We start from the raw sequence: 26,207 nt of genomic DNA, 5'->3' as shown, positions 1-26,207 counted from the left end.
TATTCATGAATATTATTACGTGTAACAGCTTATAAGTAATGCCTTCTGGAGCTTCAACAGCCACCCAATCCCAAATATGAATTGGTCCGCAAGAAAAACCGACACTAATCTTAGTTGATAATCAAACACCAATACAAGATGATTTTTTTTATAAAAAAATATTTATCTTTGGACCATATAATTAGAGGTTTTGATGTACATTGCATGAAAGATATATTACAGGTAAATCTAATTGAAATTTAGGGACCACAAGAAACCTACAATTCCATCGCCATAAAAATTAAGGTTGCTTTCTTTCTTATTCTTCTTTCTCCTAAAAAAAGGTTTTCAATTACATGTGACCTACTTGCAAATAACAACAAAAGCTACACGAGACATCTAGGATCACTATAGCCTTGCAAAAGGCATATTATTATTATTACTGTGTGAAATTTGATGGCTTCATCATGAGTTCACTTTAGGACACAATGGATTTGGTGGGGGATAGGAAAGTGGAGTAGGATTAAAGCTTAAGGATCATATTCAAAATATTATCCATTTCATGGTCATTGAGAGCATTTTAGGTACAATGGTTCCCCTCATAAACTTGTATGTATCATCCAAGATTGTAAGAATTATTAGTGATAATTATTTGGATTTTTTTTTTTTTTTTTTTTGAGAATCATAATTATTTGGATGTTAATGTTACACATATATACTACTCCACCAAAAACAATGGGAATCATTTATATATGAGGATGATGATTTAGTGAGTTGTGCTATTTCCAAGTCATCTCTGTCTCTCAACTATTCTCTTTAGCCACACTACCATTGAAAATGGAAAGGAGGCATGCAGGCACCAACCCATACACACAATATTTCTCCAGATTTTTGAAAGATTACACATGATATTCTCCCACTATCAAAAGTTCAATTTCCTAGTGTTGCTTTTCGAATTCCTTACCCGATGTAACTTAACAACCCAACATGGACGGTTGTAGTGGATTTAATTTGCTTGTTCATTGGGGGGAGGGGAGGAGAGAGAGAGCTTGCAATTATTATTTTTACAAAGTTGATGTGAAAAAATGATGGCTTTAAAAATAAAAAGTAGCCTAAACAAGACATTTTGGTGTTGATAACTAACATGAATGAGGCTATAAGATTTTTATATCACAATTTGATATAGATACCCATCTATACTGTATATATAAGATGGAAGCAGAGTAACCCCCCAAAAAAAAATCCTAATATCAGAAAAGAATAAAAGCTTTACTGCCTAATACATATATTTCTCCTAGAGCACTCTACCAAGATCTTCATGGCTTCATTTGCATATAAAACATGAAGGACAAGCCTGTTTGTTCCCGGCCCAACAAGCCTAACACACCTACACTCAGGCTCATCTTGTTTGTTCTTACAAGCCCAAATTAAGGTTCAAGATGGGCTCACACAAGCCATGCCCAAACTCAATCTTGAATTTTATCAGGCAATTACTTGAAGAAAACATGACTTTTGGATAAATTAGTGCAAGTATATGAATATGACTTCTTTTTCTTTTCTATTTTTGATAAGAAACTGGTCATTCATTTGAAATTGAATTACAACAGGGACGAAGAAACAAAAGGAAACAGAGAAAGCTTTAGATGCCATCAAGTTGGACTAGGTGTTGCATCATTGGAGGCGTAACCCCTTTCCAGACTTGATTGGCATTATATATGAATATGACTGATCCTACTATTCTGTATATCAAACTAAAAGAATACAACTTAAACTATAACTGCATACACAAGTGCAGAAGTGCTGTCCATAAACACCACAACAGAATCTGACAGAGAGGTGGTTATAAGTTATATCCTCTTGCAAAGTACAATAAGGCAAGCATGTTAGTGTAAAATTAAAGAGAAACAACCCATCCTTGACAACAATAGAAGTAGGACAACACTGTAATATTTCAACATGTGCACCCTTTAACACTAACATGACATATAACGACTGACCAAAATAAAAAGAAAAACACAACTAAATCACCTTGGACAACCCAATAATACCATGTGCAGCACCCTTTTACCATGAGAGAGAGAGAGAGATAGAATGTTTAAAAGAGTAACACACTAACACAGACAAGAACTAAATATTAAGGAGAATTTTAATAACCTATAAAAATAAAATACTATGATAATAAAATGGATTTTCGGAGTAGACAAATATGAAATGGCGATGCACAAACTGAAAGTTTTAATTGCTCACAGAGATCAGGATGATATGATTGATTCAATCCATAACACCATCAACAATTCCCTCAATTAAGGTCCTATGATGCATAAAGGAATGAATTTTAGGACCTAAGAAGGGTTCAAGTACTTTGCTGAAAATATAATTTGAGAAAAAAAAAAATTGCATTCGAAATGTGGATAGAATGAAATCAAATAAAATAGAATAAACAGCTCCTTGCCCAAATACCTCAACTTGAAAACAATTGATATATAAGCAAATGCATTAGAACTACAAATTTGCCCAAGGATGGTTGTCAGGTTATATGCACAGAATCCTCCAAATCATTATAACCATCCAAAAAAACGACTATGATGATGATGATAATGGAGAAAAAATTATAAGTAACTTTTGTAAATAGTTCTAAAATAATAATCAAGCTATGACACTTCTTCTAGCTACCATCAGGCAACTAAATCAACATGTTCAAATAGCTAACATACACTGTTAATATGAGCAGATTTTAAACTCCCAAAAGAGAGAGAGAATCTTTACAGATGTTTATATAACCCCATATTGGAGCAATTGTCTAAAATATTTATTTCATCATTTTCCTTTTTTAAGTCTAACACAGCAATTTCACCAACAATGAGAAACTGTAGGTAGTAACATTGGGTGCAAGCTAGCAGTAAGAAACAGCATTGCAAAGCAACAAAGTCTCATAGAAGAACACTAGAGAAGTCTAGAACTAGATGACAATTCTAGCTACAGATCTTCGGACAAAGAGTGGCAGTATGTAGCACCAACAAACAAAATAAAATAAATGAGAACAAGAATAATAATGAGTGCTCACACACACACACACACACAGCAAGTGAAGGATATTCCAACTTTCTTTCTTTTTATATATAGGTAAATAAGAAATTTTATTAGAATGAAGAAATGCAGCTCCAGTACACAAGCTGCATACTATAACTGCAGAATTATGACATATTACAAGAGTCTAGAAAATCGAAAAAACTGGATCTCAGGTACATAGGTGTTACAACCATCCAGTCAAAACAAAGATCTTAAAACAATCATCTTGAGCTCCGTTGTTCTGCGTTCTGTTCTAATTCCTTCAAAAGCCCGATTGTTCCATTCACACCAAATGATCCACATAAGGCACAAAGGAATGGCCTTCCAGCAATTGCTTCCCCTGAGCTTACCAAACCGACCCATCCAACCAAGCCAGCAAGTCCCCTACACAGCGAAGCATAACCCATTGCTTGCCAAATAGGTACAAACCCATATACCAAAATTCCTAGAATACTCACAATGCCACATAATACGATGATGCGGTAACAAAAAAAATCTTTATTTTGTTGCCATCAAGTCCGCTACCAGGCGAGGCATAACCCATTGCACGCCAAAAATAGGCTCAAACCCATATACCAAAATTCCCTAGAATACTCAGAGTGCCGCATAATATGATGATGCAGTAACAAAAAATCTTTAGTACTACTAAAACAATCAACAACAAAAAAAAGGCTATAATTATGATAATGGAGAAACAATTATGAGCAACCTTCAAAAATAGTTCTAGAATTATACCCATGCTATAAAACTTCTTCTAGCTACTATTAGGCAATGAAACTATGAGCAGATTTTAAACTAATTCCCAAATTAGAGAATCTTTACAGATATTTATAAAAGCATCATATTTGAGCAATTCTCTAGAAATTTTATTTTATAATTTTTCTTTTAATTAAAGTCAAACATCGAGATTTCACCAACAATGAGAAATTGCAGCACAAACAAGATAATTGTGTAATCATAAAAAGTTTAAATTTCAAGCTTTCTTAACTTTAAAATTATAAAACCCAAAAAAAACATGATTTTGTGTATGAAATAGTAAATAACATCCAATTTAAAAGAAATTTGGTAAGCATATTAAGAACAATGAAAAAAATGTAATCCAAAATTTAAAATATACAAACTAATAAAAAGTTATTCAATGATGTAACATGATCCAAACCCATATATTAATTTTGAATTAAAACATAAAAAATTTAGACAAAAATGAAAGATTTGTTCAAAATTCTAATAAGAACGAGTAAGAAACAGCATAAGCAAATTATTAAGCAGAAAAATTTGAATGATAATGATAGTAATAAAGGATGACCCAGTTATGTGTATGTCTCACGAAACTCCAACGAAAAGTCGTCGGGGCAGGAGGAGTGCTCGGCCGGAATCCAAAATACCACCGGCGGCGGTGGTGTCCGAGGAGTCAACGACGCCGTTTCGGAATGCTCCAAATTCCATCTTAAAAAATTAAGAGAGAGAACTGAGAGAGTGAGAGTGATGGATGAAAGTAGAAAACCCTAAATTTGGATATCAGAGAGACGAAGAGGATGATGAATGCTTGCGTTGCGTTGCGTTCCGTTGCCGTTGGGTTGAGTGTTTAGCGTAGAGTGAAGGTTACGCTGCTGCTTTTCTCTCCCTTTTGTATTACGCTAGGACTATAAATCTGTTTACAATTATAAATTACTTATATTTGCTTTTTAATGTCTCAATCAAAAGACCATAAGGCCACGCGTCTTCTATTTTTTTTTTCGATAAAAATTAAAAATCTGCATTCATTATAAATTGAAATAATTATAATTTTCAATCATAAAAATTTCTAGGAATGTAACGGGTATTATGCATGGAAAAAGATTTATGATTTTAATATTTGGTACAAATGCATAACACTTATTACACTCTTAGGTATTTTTGTGGTTAAAAAATGTAGTAATCTCAATTTATAATAGATGCAAATTATTAACTTTTATCCAAAAAATAAAAGAACCTCTGAGCACCCTCGCTTTAATTGGCTTCCTTAAATAAAACTAGCCTCTGATACAAAACAACATATGTACAATATTCATATACATATTTATCAACAAAAAATAAAATATCCATATGCATACAAAAATAATAAAGAGAAATGAACAAAATGTGTTAGCTCCATTCTAAACCATCAAAAGAACATTTGTGTGTAGCCTTCTTTATTACACACCCTCTATGCACATTTTTATACGCTTTTTAGTTTCTTCCCCCCCCCCCCCCTTTTTCTTTTGATTGCCTAATAGTTTCTATTGGCATATAGGTTCAAATTAAAAGAAAGTGTTCTAAAAAATACTCACATACGTGAATGACATGAAACTAATAGAAAATACTCAATGTGGTGAGCATATTTTATAAAAACTTTTTAAAGATTCAATAACTTGGGCACCTAGCATGCAGATGAATAATTTAAATAGAAACTTTGTGTTAATCTCGTGAGACACTTTGAAACAACATCATTCTAAACATAAAGGAAACTAAAAAAAAATGAAAAAATTTTCTAGACAACCATTAACTTAAGCCAAAAATGAAGAAATATAAATAAAGGGAACCAAAAGAAATATCTCATTTGTCATATTAGATGCAAAATTATTGAATTCAAAAAAAAAAAAAAAAGTTTGATATTAAAGTAGAGAAATAAATACCAAACAAATAGAAATTGCCACGTGGCAAGAGACAACCAAATACATACTCTGAAGTCAAGATTTCCCCCAAATAGGTGTTGGTTGTTGAGATATTGACAAAGTAAGAGAGGCCAGTAGCTTGAAAGGCTATGTTGTGCCCTTCTTGATCTAGTGGAAGCATGATATCAAAAGCATGACTGTGACAGTAACATCTCATTATCACAAATACACGTTTGAGAGACATTTAATATAAGAAACCAAAACAAATATTTAAAAACGGTAATTGAATATATGAAATAGGAAAACTTAAATAATAATAAAATAAGAAAATTATTTGCTTATATATACTTATCCGATCAGGTAATCAAGTCTATTTCCAGCAAAGCAATTTATACATATCCGGATTTGTTTAGTTTGATATTTCCAGAAGAAGAAGAGGGATATAGCTTCAAACTCAAAAAATAAAAACAGGAAATGTAAAAGAAATTAATAAAAGTTGTTCTCAGGAAGTTAATAGAGCAGTTTAAAAATCAACGTGAGTGTATTGGGTGTGTAGTCCTATTTTGTAGATAGTGTTTTATGTGGGAATTAAAGTTTTTTTTTTTTTTTTTTTTGCAATAATGGCATTTTTTTTAATCAGCAGATGTATTTTAACAAATAAACGTGTGTTTGTTTTAATTTTTTTTAATAAATGGATAAAGTAATTTGAAAACCATCAAGAGAGTGATACTATTTTGTAGGCAATATTTTAGTGGGAGTTAAAGATGTATTTTTACAGAGTTGTCCCTGCTTAAACGTAGGTTGTAGAGGTATTTTGGAACAAAAAAAAAAATCTAGTCCAAACAGGGGAAGCCCCTTAAATAGTAGTATAGATATATAGTATTATAAGATGATTTCTTTTTTTGATAGTACTCTTATGTGATTCAGAAATACCTCTAAACCCTATAAAAAAAAATACCCCTAAACATTATGTTTAAAAGGAAAAAAAACTTAAGGACAACCCGGTAAAAATGCCTTCAACTCCACTTAAAATGCCTATAAAATAAGGCATTCTTCTATTAATTCATGTCTTCAAAATAAACTTATCCAAAGGGGTAGAGCTATGTTGAAGGGTAGGGGGCCAAAATTTTGAAATTTTTTTAAACACACACGCGCGCACACACACACACACACACACACACACACATATATATATATATATATAATTATTTTAATGTTTTCAAAATTTAGTCTACAAAAATAAGAGTTGGTCTCCCAAATATTTGAATTAGTCCAATGACGCTCTTAAAAAAAAATTGGTCTAATAATTATAAAGACAACTTTATTTTTCGCAATTCTATTTTTTATTGTAAAGTGCTCTTATATCTGTTAAATACTTGATAAAGTTTGGCACCAAACATGTTTGAATTTATCTTTTGCAATCCGTTATGTGGCAATTAACAAGTCATTGACTTATTAAAAAAATCTTGTCACTAAAACTACACATGAAATGTCTCTTTAATTGCAACATAATGAGTTAAAGCAAGATAGATTCAAATAAGTTTAGAGCCTAACTTGTTCCTCCAAGTTTTGGATCATTTATGTTTTTGAAAATTTCATTAGTTCAATTGAATGATTTTTTACTTACATTAGTATAAAATTTGATAATTTGTATAGAAAATGAAACTTTTTAAGAATTTTACTATGAAAATGGTAAAAATGAATTTTATTAATTTTATGAAAAATCGCCATCAAACATAATTTTGATTCAAAATACTAAACTCTTTTTTTTAGGAGTGTGTATGTATGTGTGTATATAACCTATCAAATAAAAAAATGTGTATATATATGTGTGTGTGTGTGTGTGTGTGTGTAATAAAAAAAACATGTGTATATATGTGTGTGGGGGGTTGTCTTGATAAATATATTAATGCTGCAACTTGGCTTCCCAAACAAAAATTTCTGGCTCTACCTTTGCTTATCCAAATTAAAAAAAAAAAAATTATGACACTAGACCAAAAAAAAAAAAAAGCCTCATCTTTGCGCGTGTGATAAGGCTAGTTATATATAATTATTTTAAACACCACCTTCTTATATACCACTAGCCTTTAAGCACGCATGTTGCGTTTGTTAAGAGATTCTTCTATTTTTCTGGATAAAGATTAATAGTTTGTATCTATTATAATTTAGATTTTTTTTTAAAAACAAATAAAAATGATAAACTTTTAGAGATAAGTGGTAACAATATTTTCTTTTTTTAACGTGTCTTTGAAAGTGGTGCAGTAATATAGAGAAAAGTTTGTGTAGGAAAAATAAGATGAACGTGAAGGGAAAGAATGCTAAATTTTAGGGGTTCTCTTAGTTTTTTATTTTTATTATTTTATAAATTGGGGGTGTTTTACTTTTGATAGGGGAGCAAAAAATTAGTCAAACTCCTGTTCGTCCAAAAGTGTTGTCCAGAGCCAATTGATCAAGTTCGGCCAAGAATCACCCCAGAAGAAGTAAAAGTATTCATGGACAATAATACTACTCTTGATCAGTGAAGTCTCCCAAGGACGATAAAGTCGTCCATAAAGGTTGTCCATGGACGACCTTCAGATGTCCATGGACGACCAAACAACCTCCACCAGACGGACGAATACGCAACACTTTGAAGATTTTCGACTCTCTGTAGCGGTTGTTAAACCCATAAATATCGCCATGAATCCATCAAATAAGTTAACTTCCGTTAGCGGTTACAATTTTAATAGCCGTTGAGGAAGTTAACTCCGGACTCGTTGGCTTCCACAAATCTTGAGGAGGTTATTTGGACAAATAACCGTCCCTAGGATCCCTATATAAAGGACCGGTCTGAACCCGAGAGAGGTAAGAACTTTTCTGAGACACTACTCCCAAATACTTAGAACTCCCTTCTCTGTGAGGCTAACTTTTTCATCGGAGGAGGTTTGGCCGGTCTTCTCCGGTCTCCTATTTGACTATGTTTGTTTCTTGTAGGCCTTCAACCACTTCAGTAGCCCACCGAAGCCAGATCATCCACCTTACTGATTCGAAGCGATATCAACTTTTATTTGGATGAAAAAGAAATAAAAAATGCTAAATTTTAGGGAGTAAAAATTTTAAATTTTAGGAGTTCTCTATTTGAATTCAAAATGAAATTTGTTCTTTAACATTATGACTCTATTTCTAAGAGAAGTTATCTTTCATTAATGAGGATATTTTTGAACTACAAAAAAGTCCAGTTTAAAGAAGAGAATCCTCTTATATATATTATAGAAATAGATAGATAGATAATTATTTCAAACAATCTTTTTATATTCAAATCTATAATTATTTCAAGCAATCTTGTTTTAGTGAAGGTGAATATATAAATTGTACCGAATTAAATCAAGGATACAAAAATAAGTTTAATCAAATTGTCAACAACATTGTTGTATAATTGGCATTTTCTAGTGTTTCATGTTCATAGTTTAAGTCTCCTCTCTCCAGTTGTAACAATTAAATTTATTAAAAAAAAAAATTTTGAATTAAGTTGAGAGAAATTTTATTTAAAAAAAAAAGAAATATCATAATAATTTTAATAAAAGTAATTAAAATAGACATCAATTAATGAAGTATGAATTTGACTAAAATAAAATAATGGGAAAAAAATGCATGTGACTAACCCTAGGTAGTCAGTTGAGTATCCATAAACAACCCCAAAAAAATTAAAAACATTTTTTACATCTGAAAACATTTTTAGTTAAAATATTCCTAAGTGTTTGATGCATGTGAGATAAAAATTTACAACCACAAGCCAACAAAATCAGTGTCTCCTATCTATCAAATCAGCAATCCTACATCAGAACGGCGGCCCAACCACCAAATGGAAGGGGGTAAAGTTATCATGTGTTTTTTTTTTTTTTTTTGGTAAAATGTTTTACAAATTTTTAAAAACAATTTACAAAATTTTCAGTGAAATGTTGAAAATATTTTCCTTAAAGCATTATACAGCGAAATAAATGGAGCGTAAAGTTTCATTCTTGTAATTGTAACTGTAATTATATTATATTTTTCTTAAATAAATTATATTATAATTAATATTTTCACGATCAAAACATTATTCATTATATCAAAATTATTAAACATGGTGGATTTCCCCCTTCTTTTTTTTTATTGAATTTTTCATAAAATGTCACACTTGGAAATTGGTTTTGATGCTTTGGGATTAAATGAATGGCACAATTTTTTTATGTACTATCGAATTTCACAACAAGCATTTTATTCTTTTAAGGTGAAATAGTGTCCTTCAAAACATACCTTTCTCCCAAACTTGCCATGTCGGTTACACCTAAATGATGTATTGTCTGCAAGACAAATGTGCATGGCACTTGCATGATATTAACATGTCACCTTCCTCTTCCAAACTTAAATCTATTTAAGGTGTATGATTCTTCAATACGCACTTATCAAACTGTCATGAAATATTCATTCAAGATGTGTGATGTTCTCCTAATTTGTTTTTTTTTTTTTTTTTAATGCATAAGATGGGTCAACACTTAATTTGTTATGTGGAAAAATTGATTATAAAATGAAAGAATAAAAAGTTCAAGTTATTAATTATAAGGAAGAATCTCTTCGGATGGTCACAAATCACAAAATGCTGGCAAGAAGTTTCAAACTTAAAATCTTATCATAATGCCTAAAGTAAAAATCACTTAACTATTGATAAAGTTAAAATATTCGAAAAATATCACAATTTGAACCTGTCATTAAAATTGGTAAAATTATTAATGATATAGGCAAAATGCTTATCAACACTGATGAATAGTAATTAAGAAGGAACATTACTCAAATTGGAAAGTTTATGGAGGACGACGTTGTAAGTTGCAATTGTGGTGAGGAGAAATTATAGTTCATCCTTTTATTTCTAAGTGTACAATAAGGATTTTATTAATAAATTAAAAAGATAGAACTATTACACCTTCTTTCTTTATAGTAGTATAGATTAAGAAATTGATCAGACAAATAAATGAAATAAGAGATTGAGAGAATCTCCCTATCTTACACATGAAATAAATGGTAAATTATAATATACCCTATGATAATTTGGTCATATCACAATTTAGTCTATAAAGTTTTGTTTGCTAGATGTTTCCACTAAAGTTTGGACCGAATTGAAACTATTAAAATTCCATCCAAGTGAACATATTTCCTTTTCTCAAAAAAAGACAAAGTGAACATATTTCCTATTTTGTAAAAAAATTACCCCCCCCCCCCAAAAAAAAAAAAAAAAAAAAAAAGACTATCACCCTTTTTCTTCTTCTTCATTGAATTCCTTCTCATTCAAAGATAGGTGGTCAACTCCAACTAATTTAACAGAAAGAACAAACAGACAATACTGCACAAAAATTTAAAGAAATCACCATGCCAATCTAATGGCAAGTCAACCCAAGAGGCGGAAAAAACAACCTAATTAGCAGCAACCAGCAAATCAACAAAAATATAGTACTTCATATTTTAAAAAAACCTAGGAAATTCCACCAAAAAAAAAATTGCTAGCAACATTCAAGTTCATCAATTTTGCAACATTCAAGTTCATCAATTTTTGACAATCTGGCTTGGAAATTACCTAGAAGCATCACAATCCATCAAAACCAAGCCAAATTGTCAAAGATTAATTTCATGGACTAAACTATTACATGACCAAATTATTGAAAAAAAATTGTAATTTACTAAAAAAATAAATAAATAATGAAACAAAAGAAAAAAAAAGGCCGATGAAAGAAAACCTTTTTTTTTTTTGTTAGTTAGCATTTTTAGTTGCGTAAAGCCCATTGGTCATGGAGTTCAAAAATTGTTGTTTAAAATGATATGAAAACTATGGTTTAAAAAGTGTTGTTGAAAAACGTGTTTTTAGTGTTTATAAAACAAAAAAAAAATGTTTGGTATCATGGTTTAAATAACATGTTTCAATGTTCAAAAAATATAAAAATGTGTTTGGTATGTGTGTGTTTGATTTTAAAAAAAGCTGAAACCTGTACGAAATATCAATTTTTTAATTCAAGAGAGAGAATACATCATATATCCCCGTTGCTCCTCTATGTTTGTTCTTTCTTTTTCCCTTCTCTTCTCTGAAAGTAGAAAATGAAACCCACGCTCCTCATCTCCATTGACACAGTCCCTTGATCCACGGCTAGGCTTCACATTCGTTGGGTCTCCTCTCCACCTTCAGCACTCTAAGACCAACAACAAATCAAGCTTTTGTCGCCGTCGACCCATCACTCCAAGATCCAGGTTCAAATCTCACTTTCACCTTGCTTGGCAATGGGTGTAGAAGGCGCTTTTGGATGGGTCGGTGAGGATTTTTAATGGCGTTGGGTTGAGTAATCAATGGCGTGGTGATCCGTTGTGAGGGAGAGACCTCTAACTACGGTCAGATGTGTCGATGAGGGGAGTTATGGCAGTGGGTGAGATTAATGCCGCTAGGTTAAACTTTGACTGTGTGGGTGAGATGAGATCTTAGTAGGTGCAAATGGATTTGGCATGAAGAGGGCAGAGGATATCTATGAGAGGAAGAGAGGAGACAATACACAAAGATGTCTGACCAGGTGGGCCCATACAGTGTTCAAAATAATTATCCAATTGCCACTAAACACTAGTGTTTGTTGTTTTAAAACAGGCTGGAGGTGATTTCAAAACCATCATTTTGAAAAAGGGTTTTTGAACAATGTTTTCCAAACAACCCTGAACATAAATGGATAACCAGACGTGTTTTTTTGTTTTTGGACACTAGTGTTCAGTGTTTTTGGTTTTTTGTTTTTGGACACTAGCCTCATTACACATGTTTTGCACATTTTTTGTCTAGTGTCATTATTAATTTTTTTTAAAAAAATTGGATAAGTTTGTTTTAAAAATATGGATTAATAGGAAAGTGTCCAATTTTGTAGGTATTTTAAGTGGAATTAAAGATATATTTTTATCGGGTTGTCTTTAAATTTTGTCCTTATTAAATCTAAGGTTTAAGGGTTCTAGAAAGAAGAACCTTCTTATGGGTTGCATGCGTTTGGATAAGAATGAAAAATTAAAATTATTTTTATTATTCAACTTATTTTTGCTACTATCTATGGATCCCACTGTATTTTTTAGTACTATTTATAAGCCCTGTACTACTTTAACTAATTTTTACTTTTATTTACAATACTTTTAGTAATAAATTTTCAATTTTAATAAAAATAAGTAATATCCAAATAAGTGGTAATATAGATAAAATAATATAAACAAGATAACTCATTAGTTTAAACTCAATTTTTTTAAGCTCAATTTAAGAAAATAAGAAAATAACTTTACCAACATAAGCATGAATCATGACCCACCTCAAATTAAAAAAAAAAAAAAAATTAAAAGTCTAATTAAATTAAATTAAAGGGAATAAAGCCGCAGTTTTCTTCTTCTCAACTCTATCTGCTTTTGCTTTCTCTCTCTACTTTTAAACCACATTAAACCCCCACTTTTACTTTTTTCACACACACACAACTCTCTCTCTCTCTTCACATTAAAAAAGCTGTAAGCAACACAATAAAACGTAGAGAGAGAGAGAGAGAGAGAAAGAAAAAGTCCCCTAATTGAATTTCAAATCTCTTTCTCTTTCTCTCTCTATCTGACCGTGAATTTTTCAGAAAACCCTAAATCTCTGATCGAAATTTCCAGCTGCTGCTGAGAGTCTCAGAGAAAGGGAAGAGAGATGAGCCAGAAGCCTTTGATCTACGCATTCGTGGCTCGTGGAACTGTGATCCTCTCCGAGTACACCGAATTCAGCGGCAATTTCAACTCCATCGCCTTCCAATGCCTCCAGAAGCTTCCTTCCACCAACAACAAGTTCACCTACAACTGTGATGCTCACACCTTCAATTACCTCGTCGATAACGGCTTCAGTATGTCTTTCTCCGCCCACCGATCTCGATTCCTCCTTTTTTGTTTCCGCCAATTTACTGTTTGGATCCCTAGAAAACGCTAAGAAATATTTTGTTTGCGAAAATTAGGGGAAACTGAAGAAAACGATGTTTCAATGCTTCGTGTCTTTGATTTGTGATCTGCGTTTTATTTCTGAATATTTTCGTCTTCTTTAAGATTAGATTGAAGGTTAATGTTCTGACCAACAGCAATTGAATTGGAAATTTTGACTGAATTAGTCCAAGTTAGGGTTTTTTGCTTTGTTGTTCATGGAATCCCTCTTTATGTTAGTTTCAGATTTTGACCTTCTTATCAAAAATACAAGTTAGAGTTAGCCAAAAATAGCATTAATACAAGTAGTGAAAACAAAAATGTCAATTAAGGATTTACAAAGAGGTTTGACTTTGGATAGAATAGGATGATGCAAAAGAATACATGTTGTTAATCCTAATTCTTGACTTGTCTATCGAGGATCCTTAGCCAACCCAACTTCAGCAGCACCATCCGCTAAAATCTGTCCCTTTTTGATGCATTTACCTTGAATCAAAATGGGTTATTATGATTTTTGTTGTATTGAATTTGAACGTTACAATTGTTAGGAAATTTGGGTTATTTGTGTTGTTGGATGGACAGTACACTTCTGTTGCATCAAAAAGCATGTTTTGGTCATTTCACTTATTTGGCAAGGAAAAAAAATTGATGTTGGTTTTGTTTCAACAAGACACTTAAAGATTCCAATGTCAACGTTTTTATGCCTTTTATTTTGTGTTTATAATCTTATTATTCTGCTGGTTACATTTGACTGAGTTCCTCGATGGTGCAGCATATTGTGTTGTTGCAGATGAATCAGTTGGGCGACAAGTGCCCATGGCTTTTCTGGAGCGCATCAAAGATGATTTCGTGTCAAGATACAGTGCTGGAAAGGCTGATACAGCTCTAGCCAACAGCCTTAACAAAGAATTTGGGTATTTTATTCTGATTGAGATTCCAAGAATACATGCTGGAAGATTTTGTCTTCTTATGGTAGCTAATGTAATATGATTCATTGCAGACCAAAATTGAAGGAACACATGCAGTACTGTGTTGATCACCCTGAAGAGATTAGCAAGCTTGCAAAGGTCAAAGCTCAAGTATCGGAAGTTAAAGGTGTTATGATGGAAAATATTGAAAAGGTAGATATATTATTTGGCTGCATCAAGTCTCATGAATTGCACATATTCTCCATAGAATTTCACATGTCCATATTTATAAATTACAAAAGAAAAATAATTATAATATGAAAATCGATTAAAAGGAACGTACACTTATAATGACATTAAAGAAGTTTTTATACACCCAAATTAAACATGGAGTATGATAGAATTGATATATTACATATGCACTACCATAGCCTTAAGCGTCTAGTGGTTGTTGTTTTTATTATTATTCTTAGTCTTATCATTATTACATTTATACCTATCTGGTTATTTTTATTTCTATCTTCATTTTCCCATTTGCACTTTTAGGACCGCCAATGTCTTAAGATGGCCACATCAGCCCATGTCCCTATTATTTCTCCTTCTTCTTCTTCTTCTTTGTTGTTCTTTGAAATATACAAACATTTAATTAATTGTGCCTATTTATGGTTTATGACTCCACTAGTTGTTGAGTGGTTACGACAATAGACATACAAATAGCAGAGATCATGTGCACAAAGCCATATGGAGGCTGATTTTTTATGCATGTTTTGACATGGAGGAGGCATATCTTAGTGTGTCAACCACATCTAGGTGCACAAGGCTAGAATCCCATCTGATGTGGGTGCATGTGTGTGTTAGCACATTTGTGTATGTTGAAGGGAGTTGAGTGGCTGGATTGAGTGAACTTGAGGTGGAATCTAGTTGGATCGGGTGACGATGTTGGAATCCAGTGAGTTATGTGGTGGAGGTGTGGAGCAGAATGAGGGATTGTGAAAAATGTCACAGTGAAAATCACTACAAGGGTAGGTGTGTGTGGTGCAAGGAGGGTAGGTGTGAAGAAGTGAAAGAAAGTGATTTCTTTTGGTAGAAGACCAAAAAGAAATCTTTTTTTATTTTGTTTGCTTGAAATTAGAGAATGAGTTAGTTATACATGCTTTGTAGAGTTAGTGACTTGTATATGTGCTACAAAAAGCGTCTAGGCCTTTAGACCACTGATATGTGTTTATGCTGGATATATTGCATCAGTAGTCATGAAGAGTTTATGCCGGACTTATTGTCAGCATATGGCATAAACACTTCGCATGACTACTGGCACCATGTGATCGGCATAAACACTTAATAAGAAATGTATGGGAAATATAACATGCTAAAACACATGGACTTTTTTTAACAAATGAGCAGGATACATGGAGAGAACACTCCATAACTCCTGCCTTATCAGTTTACATTCAACTCCCCTTATGTCTACCAAATATATTGTTAACTTTTGTACTATGCATTCTTTACCGTCCAAGATGTTGGTATAAGTATAAAATATAGCACAAAAGTGTGAAAGTACGCTTGATAGCACTCATGCATGTCTACTCTATGGGTTAGCAAGAAGGGTCCAAAAAAGTTATGAAAATTATTATTTAACAGGGCTGAAGCTCCCATTTGGAATATCTTAAGGACTTTTTTTTTTTTTTTAAATGTTTAAATACAATAGAGCAGTTTTTCATTTTGGGGATGTATGACTATGACTTGTACATATGCTCTACATGTTTAAATACAATAGAGTACTTGTGAATATTTTGCTGACATCTACTTCCAAAAGAATACTTAAATTCTCTCTCTGTCTCTCTCCACCCCAATACCTACACTTGGCTCAGTGCCACTTCCTCTGTTGCCTTCCACCATCACCTATCTTGAGTTATATTTTGTCCATTTTTGTTGACCTGATTTCTTACATATAGCTATGAGGAACACTAAACATAGTAGATGTGTGCTATACTTAATTGGCCTTACCATTATAGTAACACGCACAAACTCTCTCTCTCATTCATCTCCAAATGGTAAATGGGGAAGGGTGGGTATAGGTCTTTTGTTTATTTTATCACTTGTGCAAGCTGATGTTGAAATGGTATTGAATACTTTTTGCCTTATTCTCACACAAATTGACTTTAATTTTGATGCGAATACACATAATGTTTTCTGCTTAAACACTAGACTTCAATGTTATATGTTTCGTTAGTGCATGTAAGCTAAACAATCATACTTTTTGTTCTAAATGCCTTGTTAGTTGTGTAATACTGAACTCAATATTATATAAACTGAAGAGCCAGGTTTCAGTGTTAGTCATTCAATTAACTTGCTGGCCTTGCCTCTTTAAGATGCCCTCTGATTAATGTTCAAAAACATCCATTGGCTTAATCATTGCACACTTCCATTTTGACTTCTGATGTAGGTTTTAGATAGAGGTGAAAAGATAGAGCTTCTGGTGGATAAGACTGAGAACCTTCATCAACAGGTCAGTGGTGCTCACTCTCAAACATTTGCTTCTGAGATTTTAACTTGAAAGAAACTTGGATAATACATTCTCTTACCTTATTATCTGGATGTGTAAGTGGAGTAGAAGTTAAAACACCTTCAACCTGTTGATTAAGATTTGCTCTTTCTTTGCTATAACATTCATGAATCAGTTTCTTTCCAGACTTATTGGAGTTTTGTTCAAATCTGTGGGTTATGGATACTGTTGGGTTTGCAAAATCTGTAATGCTGACTACTGATTGGCCAATGAGCTCTCACTCAAATGACACTTTCTCCCCTCATAAGAATACAATGGGGGTGAGGTCATGGGTTCAAAACCCATCTAACTTACCAATAAAAAGAAAATCTGCAATGTTGATAGATATGTAAAAATGCAGGTTTTATATATATATATATATATTACCTATAAAAAAAATGCTAGAGAGTGGGGAGACGATCCGGTAGATTAGTCTCTCATATTGGTTGGACATCAAATTTGTGCCTCAATGATCTCATATTATGAATTCCATAATTTTAGTATTATAATGACATAAAAAGTATACAAACTCTTTATTTAACAATGTTGATGAATTTTATTGTGAGATTTTATTTCCTTGGAAACAAATGGAGTTCACTCATCTCAATTTCATGGGGAAAACTGATTTACTTACAGGCACAGGACTTTCGGACCTCTGGTACAAAAATCCGGAGGAAAATGTGGCTGCAGAATATGAAGATCAAGCTGATTGTTTTGGGAATTCTGATAGCGTTGATCCTCATCATAGTCCTCTCTGTTTGCCACGGGTTCAACTGTGGAAAATAATAAGCTGCTTTCTGCCAGAGGCTTCTGTCTTGTTTATCAAAACTTGCAATTATATATCAAGAGAAATATTATATATGTATATGTCATGACTTGGTATGTAGTTCAATCTAGCAACTTCCAGATACTCGGCACGAAGTAAATTTATTTTTGTGTGTGAACGAACCCTACAAGTTCTTCTTATGTAACAGAATGCTTTTCCATAAATATAGTTTGCTTGATTGCCTTGAAGCTTACTTATGACTGATGCTCATGAGTGATGTACTTTTCTTAATTCTTCTTAGTGAGCAAAATGGTATATGTACCTGCTTATGAACTTGAACAAGAGCCAGGTTGGGACAACCTTTAGTTGCCTGCAACTTCCTGCATTTAAAAATCCTGCTTTAAAAATCTTCAGGTATTGCATTATTTTGGGCAAAGAACATTAATGGCCAGGTTTGGGTAGCCTTTTTAGTTTTTATTGTTCCGATATTGTTGAATTCTAAAACCTGTGGAAGAAACTACAATCCTCAGCATGTTTTGGGCGTAGTCAATATTACAGAGACTGTCACAAAGTTGTTGCACTTTCGTGACCAAATAACTTAAAAGGCCTTGCGCCAATAATTCCCTAAGATGTGTTATTGGCTTATAGCTTTCTCTGGTTGAAACTTGAAATTCGGGCTTTTCTAGTGTACAAGTACTTAATAAGTTAGTGCAGTTGCAGTAGGTTTTGCGGTATATTGTGATGACCGAAAAATTGTTCATGTGAGGATTACCTTGCAGAGGAAGAATTCCGTTTTAGGAGAGGGCCATTTGTGTTTCAAGCAGTTGAGTAAATGCCTTGGAATAACAGTAGCAATAAACAAAACTTATATCATGCTGATTAACTCACTGAGAGAGAGGCTTCAACTACAAACTGCATTGTTCTCTGAGTTTAATTTTTCCCTATATATAAAAATATAACAAGTCTTTAACAAAAAAAATTCTGGCCATAGACAAGTATTTCTCATTCCACCCATTCGAAGCAAAAATTTGATGGGGTAACTAGGCTATAATACATATATATTAGTGTTCCATGTCATGTGAACAAAGACTATATATAAGTTATAACCATCACAAAGGCCTATCAAGAAAGTTATAACCATGACAAAGTAATATAATATGCGCGCCAAGCTCTTGTCATAGCAACGTATCCTACTGGTCCCCAAGCCGGTGTAGAGCATCATCAGTGAACAAGTTCGAGATTTAGGACCATTTACACTTTGATTTATATAAACAAGCATGAATGAAACAACTACTATCTTCTTTTTCTCTTCAAGCCACTCTTCTTCAGACCCTCATCATAAAAAATCCCATTACTTTGATCATCACCATCATCATCAAGAACATCATCATCATTAGTACTATTATTGGTGATATTCTTGTTATTGTAATGATGATTATGATGATTCCAACACACCCCTTTCTCTTCTCTACAAACCCTCCTTAAACCTCGACCTCCACCTCCACCTCCTCTTCCTCTAGTTGTAGTAATTCTAAACCTGACTTTCCCTGTTCTCTCCAAATCCAATTCAAGCTTTCCCTCCTTTAGCTTCTCCTGCTCAATCACATCACTAGTACTAGTACTACACTCAGTTTCAATCCCTCCACCACCCAAAACCGAATCCTCCCACAACCTCTCCCCACACTTTCTCTCATTCACTGAGCAACTAATAACACTATCAGGAAACTTGGGCAGCCATTTGGGCACATGGGAAAAAGAAGAAGAACAAGAACAAGAAGAAGAAGCCCGGGAAGGAATGGAAGTAATCTGTGGGCGTGGGATTGGCTTGGCAAATGGGATTTCGTCATGGAATGAGACGAAGTCAGCGAGTTCTCTGATGATTCCTCCGGAGGAAGAGATGGAGAAGAGAGTGGAGGTGTGGAGAGTAACAAGGTGGTGGAGGGCAAGTGTGAGGTCCAGCAGGTTCGACTGCGTGCGGTTGGAGGTGTTGGCCAAGGAAGAGGCCGACTTGGCTATGGCCTCGAGGTACTTGGTGGCCACCACGGTCAGAGCGTTGAGTGCGGAGAGCTGGGTGGCCTTGTACCCCACTGACTGGCAGATCTGCGAGACTGCTATTCTGGCTATGGCGAATGAGAACCCTGATGGGTTTTGGGGTTCTTCTTGATGAAGATGAAGATGGGTTTTGGGTTTTGAAGGAGGCTTTGCTTTCATGGTGATTTGTTGCAGAAGAAGAAGAAGGGGAGAAGGGGCTTCAAACCCTAGGCAAGGCTCCTTTTTAATGGGGGAGATTTTATATTTTAGAGCGTCACTTTCACAGTGGCACAAATCATAATTCACAGATCCGTGTGAGTGAGGCCGGGGCTTAGGAATAGAACCCGCGACCTCAGGAATAAGCCCATGACATTTGGCCCATACCAATGAGCTACGTTTGTCGATTGCTTCTTCGATTTCCTTTCTCTTTTATTTATCACCAATTCACCATCCCATTTATTCTTCCCCAAAAAGAAAAAAAAATTCACCATCCCATTTACTGCTAAAAATAAAAAAATAACTACCTAAAGATTTTGGCGTGATACTCCACAAATAAGATTTTTGTGGGATGGGGAGCAAGGAATGTGGTTCAACTATTTATAAGGAAACTTTACATATATACACTTATGGCCTGTTTGAAAGTTTAGAGAGGGAGGAGAGTAGAGTGGAGTAGAGGGGAGGAGAGTAGTGGGGAGGAGAGTAGAGGGGAATGGTTCCCCTCCACCTTATTTGGATGTTTTTAGAATTAGTAAGGGGGAAAGGAGTAATTAGCCCTTCCCCTTATTTGGATATTTTAAAAATTAGGATGGAGAGGAGAGAAAATAATTTAAATAGACAAATTTACTCCTATTTGAAAATGGACTTACAACATTAGTCTAAGATTAATTTGTTAGATTAAATAATTATTTAATCAACATTCTTATTCCATTAAATACCACTAATATCCATCAAAAATATATATTGTAGGGACACGGTTTTAGTTGGCCCGATCCTTGTTGGTCAGGTCTTGGCCCAAAAGGTCCCACACAATGAATTTTTTTGTAGAGTATGGGCTAAAGAACTTGGTTTTAGTTAGCTTAAACGGTTTATTGCATGGGCTCAAGGGATACAGAAATAAGAACAAAAGGAGGTAACAGTGAAGAGAGGTCCTTTTCAAATGATCAGGTCTCAAACTTGATTAATAGGCACAGATTCATGCAAATAAAAGTTCTCTACAGTGTTCTCTCCTCTCTTTCTCTCCGCCTCTCCTCTCCTTCTCTTGGGGGACCTTTACACATTATATAGGCCCTCTCCTATCATCTGGGTTTTACACTTGTTGATCATCCCAACCCCTACTTAAGCACCTGTCCCATCAGACACCCTTATCAGTTCTTTGTGAGTTGTAGTGGCCAAGGTAACACTGTTCAGGGGTCTTCTCTCCATTAATGCGACTAGGAGAGTAGTTGTGGTGCATTTAATGTGGTGGAGGCAGTTTTTACTGAGATATTTTGGGTTTTCTTTCTTTTTACGTACTTGGTGGGAGGACTACAGTAGCTAGGACGCACCTTTGACCCGAATTTTGGAATGTCCAAGGAGGAATTACTCCTCAGACATGTTCTCTTTGCCCCAGTGGGCCTAAATAAGGATTCTGGACCACGACGCCTTCTCGGACGAACGCCTCCTCGGACGGGCCCAGGGCCCAGTCAACCTATTATTCTGGGCCAGTCCCCACAATAGCCCCTCAAAACTCCGGTTTTTGATCTCTTTCCGAGGAAAAAAGCGGGGTTTTGACATTTACAAAGGATGGAATTAATGAGATCTTGGTTCACGCGTGCGGGCAGTTACTTTTAACGCGCTGCAATTTACGAGGTGCGGCTATTTACTCCAGGTAGTTTTATGTCTCCTTCATCTAACGGCGAGGCGTGGATCTGACAGCCAGCATTTTTCCTTGAATTCTTGAGCGGGAGTGGTTTTCTCTTTCTCTCTCTTGCTATATAAAGTGCTAGAGAGGCTCATCTTTTCTTTTTTATCTGCATATCAGAAGTTTAGAGAACTCCAAAGAACTCCAACGCCCAGAGATCTACGAACATTTCCGTTCTTTAGATTTCCATAACCGTTTCTGTGAAGCGTTCTTCCTAGAGGAGATTTTTTAGCATCTTTCTGGTCGTTTGTGAAGATACTCGTAAGTTCCGTTCGTTTTGTTGCTTCGAATTTCTCCTCGGATTTCACCTTTCTCCTTGATTTTTATTTTTGCCCCCCCCCTCAGTTCAACTTAGATGGGTAGATTCAAGGACCTAGTAGATACTCCGGCCGCCATGGAGGCTTTTAGGGTAAAATACCACATCCCGCAAGGGGTGGTTCTGCGGTACTGTCCCCCAGAAGGAGTATTGATAGATAGAGACGTGGGTGAAGTTGTCATTCCTATGATTGCCTTCATTGAAGGAGGAATAACACTCCCCATGCGTAGGATTACCCGGGACTACTTGTTCCACCATAGGTTGACACCGCATTAGTGCGCTTCGAACATGTTCAGGATATTAGGCTGCATAGATGTCTTGAACGAGCGGATGGGTCTAGGCCTGACCTGGCATGATGTGGTTCACCTGTACGAGGGCCACTACGTCGAAAAGTGAGGGTATTACCTTAAATCTCGGTCCGAGGTGGTTAGGCTAATCTCCTGCCTCCCCATATCCAATAAGATTATGAAGGATGACTTCCTCATTGCCTCAGGAGAATGGAGCGATGGTTTTTATTGTCCAACTCAGGCAGGAATTCCAGGTGCGGCGCCTTTAGGACCAAACCTTTAGGGAAGGGGCTTAGCTTTTCGGATTCACTCTCTTTTTTGATTAAGAGTCATAAATTTTATAGTTTAACTCTAACCTCCTCCTCAGCTTTTTGTAGCGCGGCCTTAAGATCCAGCATTGTTTGTTTTTCAGTGGCCAGACTAGTCTCGGTCACGTACAATTGTTGGCGCTGGTCCTCAGCTTGAGTTTCGGCGTTCTTCAAGCCGGCCTCAGCACTCCGGCGCTTTTTCTCCGCCTCTTTGAACTTTTCCGCAAGCTCAAAGTTCTCTTACTTGAGGGACCCCACGGTTTTCTCCATCTCTGTCCGAGATTGGGCTTCAGCTTCAGCTAAGCTGCGATTGCTGCGACAAAACTCCTCAACCACAAACACCTGCTGAGTGATCTGCCAACAAAAAAAAAATTGTCTTAGAATGCAACAATGTCTAATGATTTAACGGAAGGGTAGAAGAGTGACTTACCATTGCAAGGTCCCTCTTAAGGGATAGAAAGAGCTCGGGCTGAGAGAACCGTCTGTAGGCCTCCATATCCCGAGGGAGAAGTATTGGCTGCTCCAAAGCCTCAGTTATGTACCCTGCTCGGCCCCTGTTGTATTCTCGGACCGATGCAGTGTAAGGATAGCAACCCCATCCAGCTCCAGCTTTGGGCCCCAAGTGCGCGGTTAAGCACACACTTCAGCCCGATTCTCCTTCTCTCGACTCTCTACGGAGGAAGCCCTTTTATTCTTTTGCCCCCGGGTGGTTTTTTGCTGCTTGCCCTGGCGGGGCACCACCTCGCCTTCCTTGGGGATTTCAGTCGGCCTTTTCTTTTTTAGGTCCGGGTTAACCTTGAGGCCAAGGTCAGAAGAAACCTGAGGAGCAACTGAAGGAAGGTCCTGGGCCTGCGACTGAGCAGGCACCTTCGAAGATTGACCTTTTCCTTGGGAGGACATCAATTCTCATAAGGTTTTTCCTTTACCAGCCATATTGTCTACCTCCTCGTCTGAAGAGTCGTTCGAGCAGGCTATGATAATCGGAGCGCCGACCACAGAGTTTCGATCCTGCTCCCCTTCAGGGTCTGAAAGCTCAATCAAAGGGGCTTGATGAACCTCCTCTTCAAAATAGAACTCGTCTATCTCCTCCTCAAGAGAAAGACGAGATGATTCGGTCTCTCCTTCAACTGGCGCAGCAACGTCAAGGTTGTCTGGCGGAGGTAGTTGCACGGCTGGTGGAAGATTTCGAACGCCAGGTAACACGACTGGCTTAAGATCTTGTTGGGCCAGAAACTTGGGTTTGGATACGTCAATCTTAGCCAACCTTGGACTACCAGCTCTTATGGCGTGGCCGATGGTTTGGAAAGAGCGGGTTAGTAGTCGGTAGCCCAAAACCAAATGACACGCGCGCAGCTGCCCGTCCTCGGTAACGTAGATTTTAGACCTTAGAAGATAGTTCAAGGCCAGAATGTTCACGTGGCTCAACTTGGGAGCAACCAGACGGCGCCAATTGTAGGGACACGGTTTTAGTTGGCCCAATCCTTGTTGGTCAGGTCTTGGCCCAAAAGGTCCCACACAATGAATTTTTTGTAGAATATGGGCTAAAGAACTTGGTTTCAATTAGCTTAAATGGTTTATTGCATGGGCTCAGGGGATACAGAAACAAGAACAAAATGAGGTAACAGTGAAGAGAGGTCCTTCTCAAATGATCAGGTTTCAAACTTGATTAATGGACAGAGATTCATGCAAATAAAAGTTCTCTACAGTGTTCTCTCCACTCTTTCTCTCCGTCTCTCCTCTCCTTCTCTTGGGGGACCTTTACATATTATATAGACCCTCTCCTATCATCTGGGCTTTACACTTGTTGATCATCCCAACCCCTACTTGAGCACCTGTCCCATTAAACACCCTTATCAGATCTTTGTGAGTTGCAGTGGCCAAGGTAACACTGTTCAGGGGTCTTCTCTTCATTAATGCGGCTAGGAGAGTAGTTGTGGTGCATTTAATGTGGTAGAGGCAATTTTTACTGAGATATTTTGGGTTTCCTTTCTTTTTATGTACTTGGTGGAAGGACTACAGTAGCTGGGGCGCACCTTTGACCCGGATTTTGGAATGTTCGAGGAGGAATTACTCCTCGGACATGTTCTCTTTGCCCCAGTGGGCCTAAATAAGGATTCTGGACCACGACGCCTCCTCGGACGAACGCCTCCTCGGACGAGCCCAGGGGCCCCAGTCAACCTATTATTTTGGGCTGGTCCCCACATATATATATACATATAAAACTACTATTAAGTATTAACTATTATAAAATAATTTTGATTACCTCAAAAAAAATTATAATAAAAATTAAATTAAATTTTCTTTATTGTATATACCTGTGTTGGGTTGAAGAAGAAAGTGTTTAACCAAAAAAAAAAAAAAGACAGAGGTTTTCCCAACGAACCCCAAGGAGAATCCGTCGGAGCGAGCCACCGTCGTGTCAAAACGGCGATTGGAGATCGACAGCGATGGTGTGGTGGTTTGGAGCGGCAACGATGGTGGATTCTCTCTCTTTCACTCACTCCGATTCTCTCTCTCAGATTATATGTGGGTTTTGGTTTGCTTTGAATTTTTGTTGTGGGTCTCTCAGATCGGCGGGGATTGGATATCAAAATCGACAGCAGGGATTGAAGATCGGCGGCGACAGCGTGGTGGTTTGGAGATCGGCGGCGACAGTGTGGTGGTTTGGAGATCGGCAGTGATGGCATGGTGGTTTGGAGCGGCGGCGATGGTGGATTCTCTCTCTTTCTCTCATTCCGATCCTCTCTTTCTCTCACTCTGATTCTCTCTCTCAGATTGGATGTGGGTTTTGGTTTTGCTTTGAATTTTTTGCAGGTTCAATCCGAATCGTTTTGCTTCCTTTTTTTTTTTTTTTTTTAATTTTTGTTTTGTTTTTTTTGTTTTGATTTTGTTGTTAGGGTTTCAATTTCTAATGGAATTTGTATTTCATCGTGAGCTTGAATTTTTCTCGTTGGGTTGCCTTATTTGCAAAGTCAGTAACAAATGTAAATAGTCAGATTCAAAATTTTTTTCTCATATTTTCTCGGGAAACAAAAAAAAATGATTTGAATAATCTGTTTGTAATTTTGTTAATTTAAAAAGGTTAAATTAGGAAATTGGTTTGATCAATAATTTATCTACTCTACTCTCCCTCCAAATCTCTCCAATTTGGGGGAATTAAAAATGAGGGGTTAGAGGTAGTTGAAACCCTTCCAAACCCCTCTAAATCCCTCCCCCTCATTCCTTAAAAAAACTTTCAAACAAGGTAATTAGATTACTCTCTCTCCCTTTACTCTACTCCCCCTCCATTTTTAAACTCCCAAACAGGCCATTAAATTAAGTTAAAGTATTATCTAAAAAAAATTAAACTAAATATTTTATATCAAAAAAAAAAAAAAAAATGCTAAAGGTACTGCATAAAACTACCTATGGCACTACTAGAAAAGGAAAAAGATAAAAATAATGGTATATAATTTGATACTTAGAGTAGGGGATTTGAACTTTAAATGACACTAGAATGTGCTAATTAG

The 26,207-nt window shown here is 35.7% G+C and overlaps 2 protein-coding genes across 2 annotated transcripts; one reads left to right on the top strand and one right to left on the bottom strand.

The window, feature by feature from the left end:
• The first annotated feature begins 13,127 nt into the window (after nt 1–13,127).
• Nucleotides 13,128–18,113, top strand: LOC115968313 (vesicle-associated membrane protein 721-like). The gene is made up of 5 exons (XM_031087670.1): nt 13,128–13,570; nt 14,413–14,554; nt 14,641–14,761; nt 16,992–17,054; nt 17,727–18,113. Exons 1-5 carry the CDS (start codon nt 13,381–13,383, stop codon nt 17,874–17,876), a joined length of 666 nt encoding a protein of 221 aa, XP_030943530.1. The 5' UTR covers nt 13,128–13,380; the 3' UTR covers nt 17,877–18,113.
• A 673-nt stretch (nt 18,114–18,786) lies between these two features.
• On the bottom strand, nt 18,787–20,153 carry LOC115968801. The gene has a single exon (XM_031088306.1). The coding sequence runs from the start codon at nt 20,065–20,067 to the stop codon at nt 19,150–19,152; it is 918 nt and encodes a 305-aa protein (XP_030944166.1). The 5' UTR covers nt 20,068–20,153; the 3' UTR covers nt 18,787–19,149.
• Between the last annotated feature and the right edge of the window lie 6,054 nt (nt 20,154–26,207).

This window comes from Quercus lobata, chromosome 11, assembly GCF_001633185.2.
Source record: "Quercus lobata isolate SW786 chromosome 11, ValleyOak3.0 Primary Assembly, whole genome shotgun sequence".
Lineage (NCBI taxonomy): Eukaryota > Viridiplantae > Streptophyta > Magnoliopsida > Fagales > Fagaceae > Quercus > Quercus lobata.
This window is presented reverse-complemented; position numbering and strand designations above follow the sequence as displayed.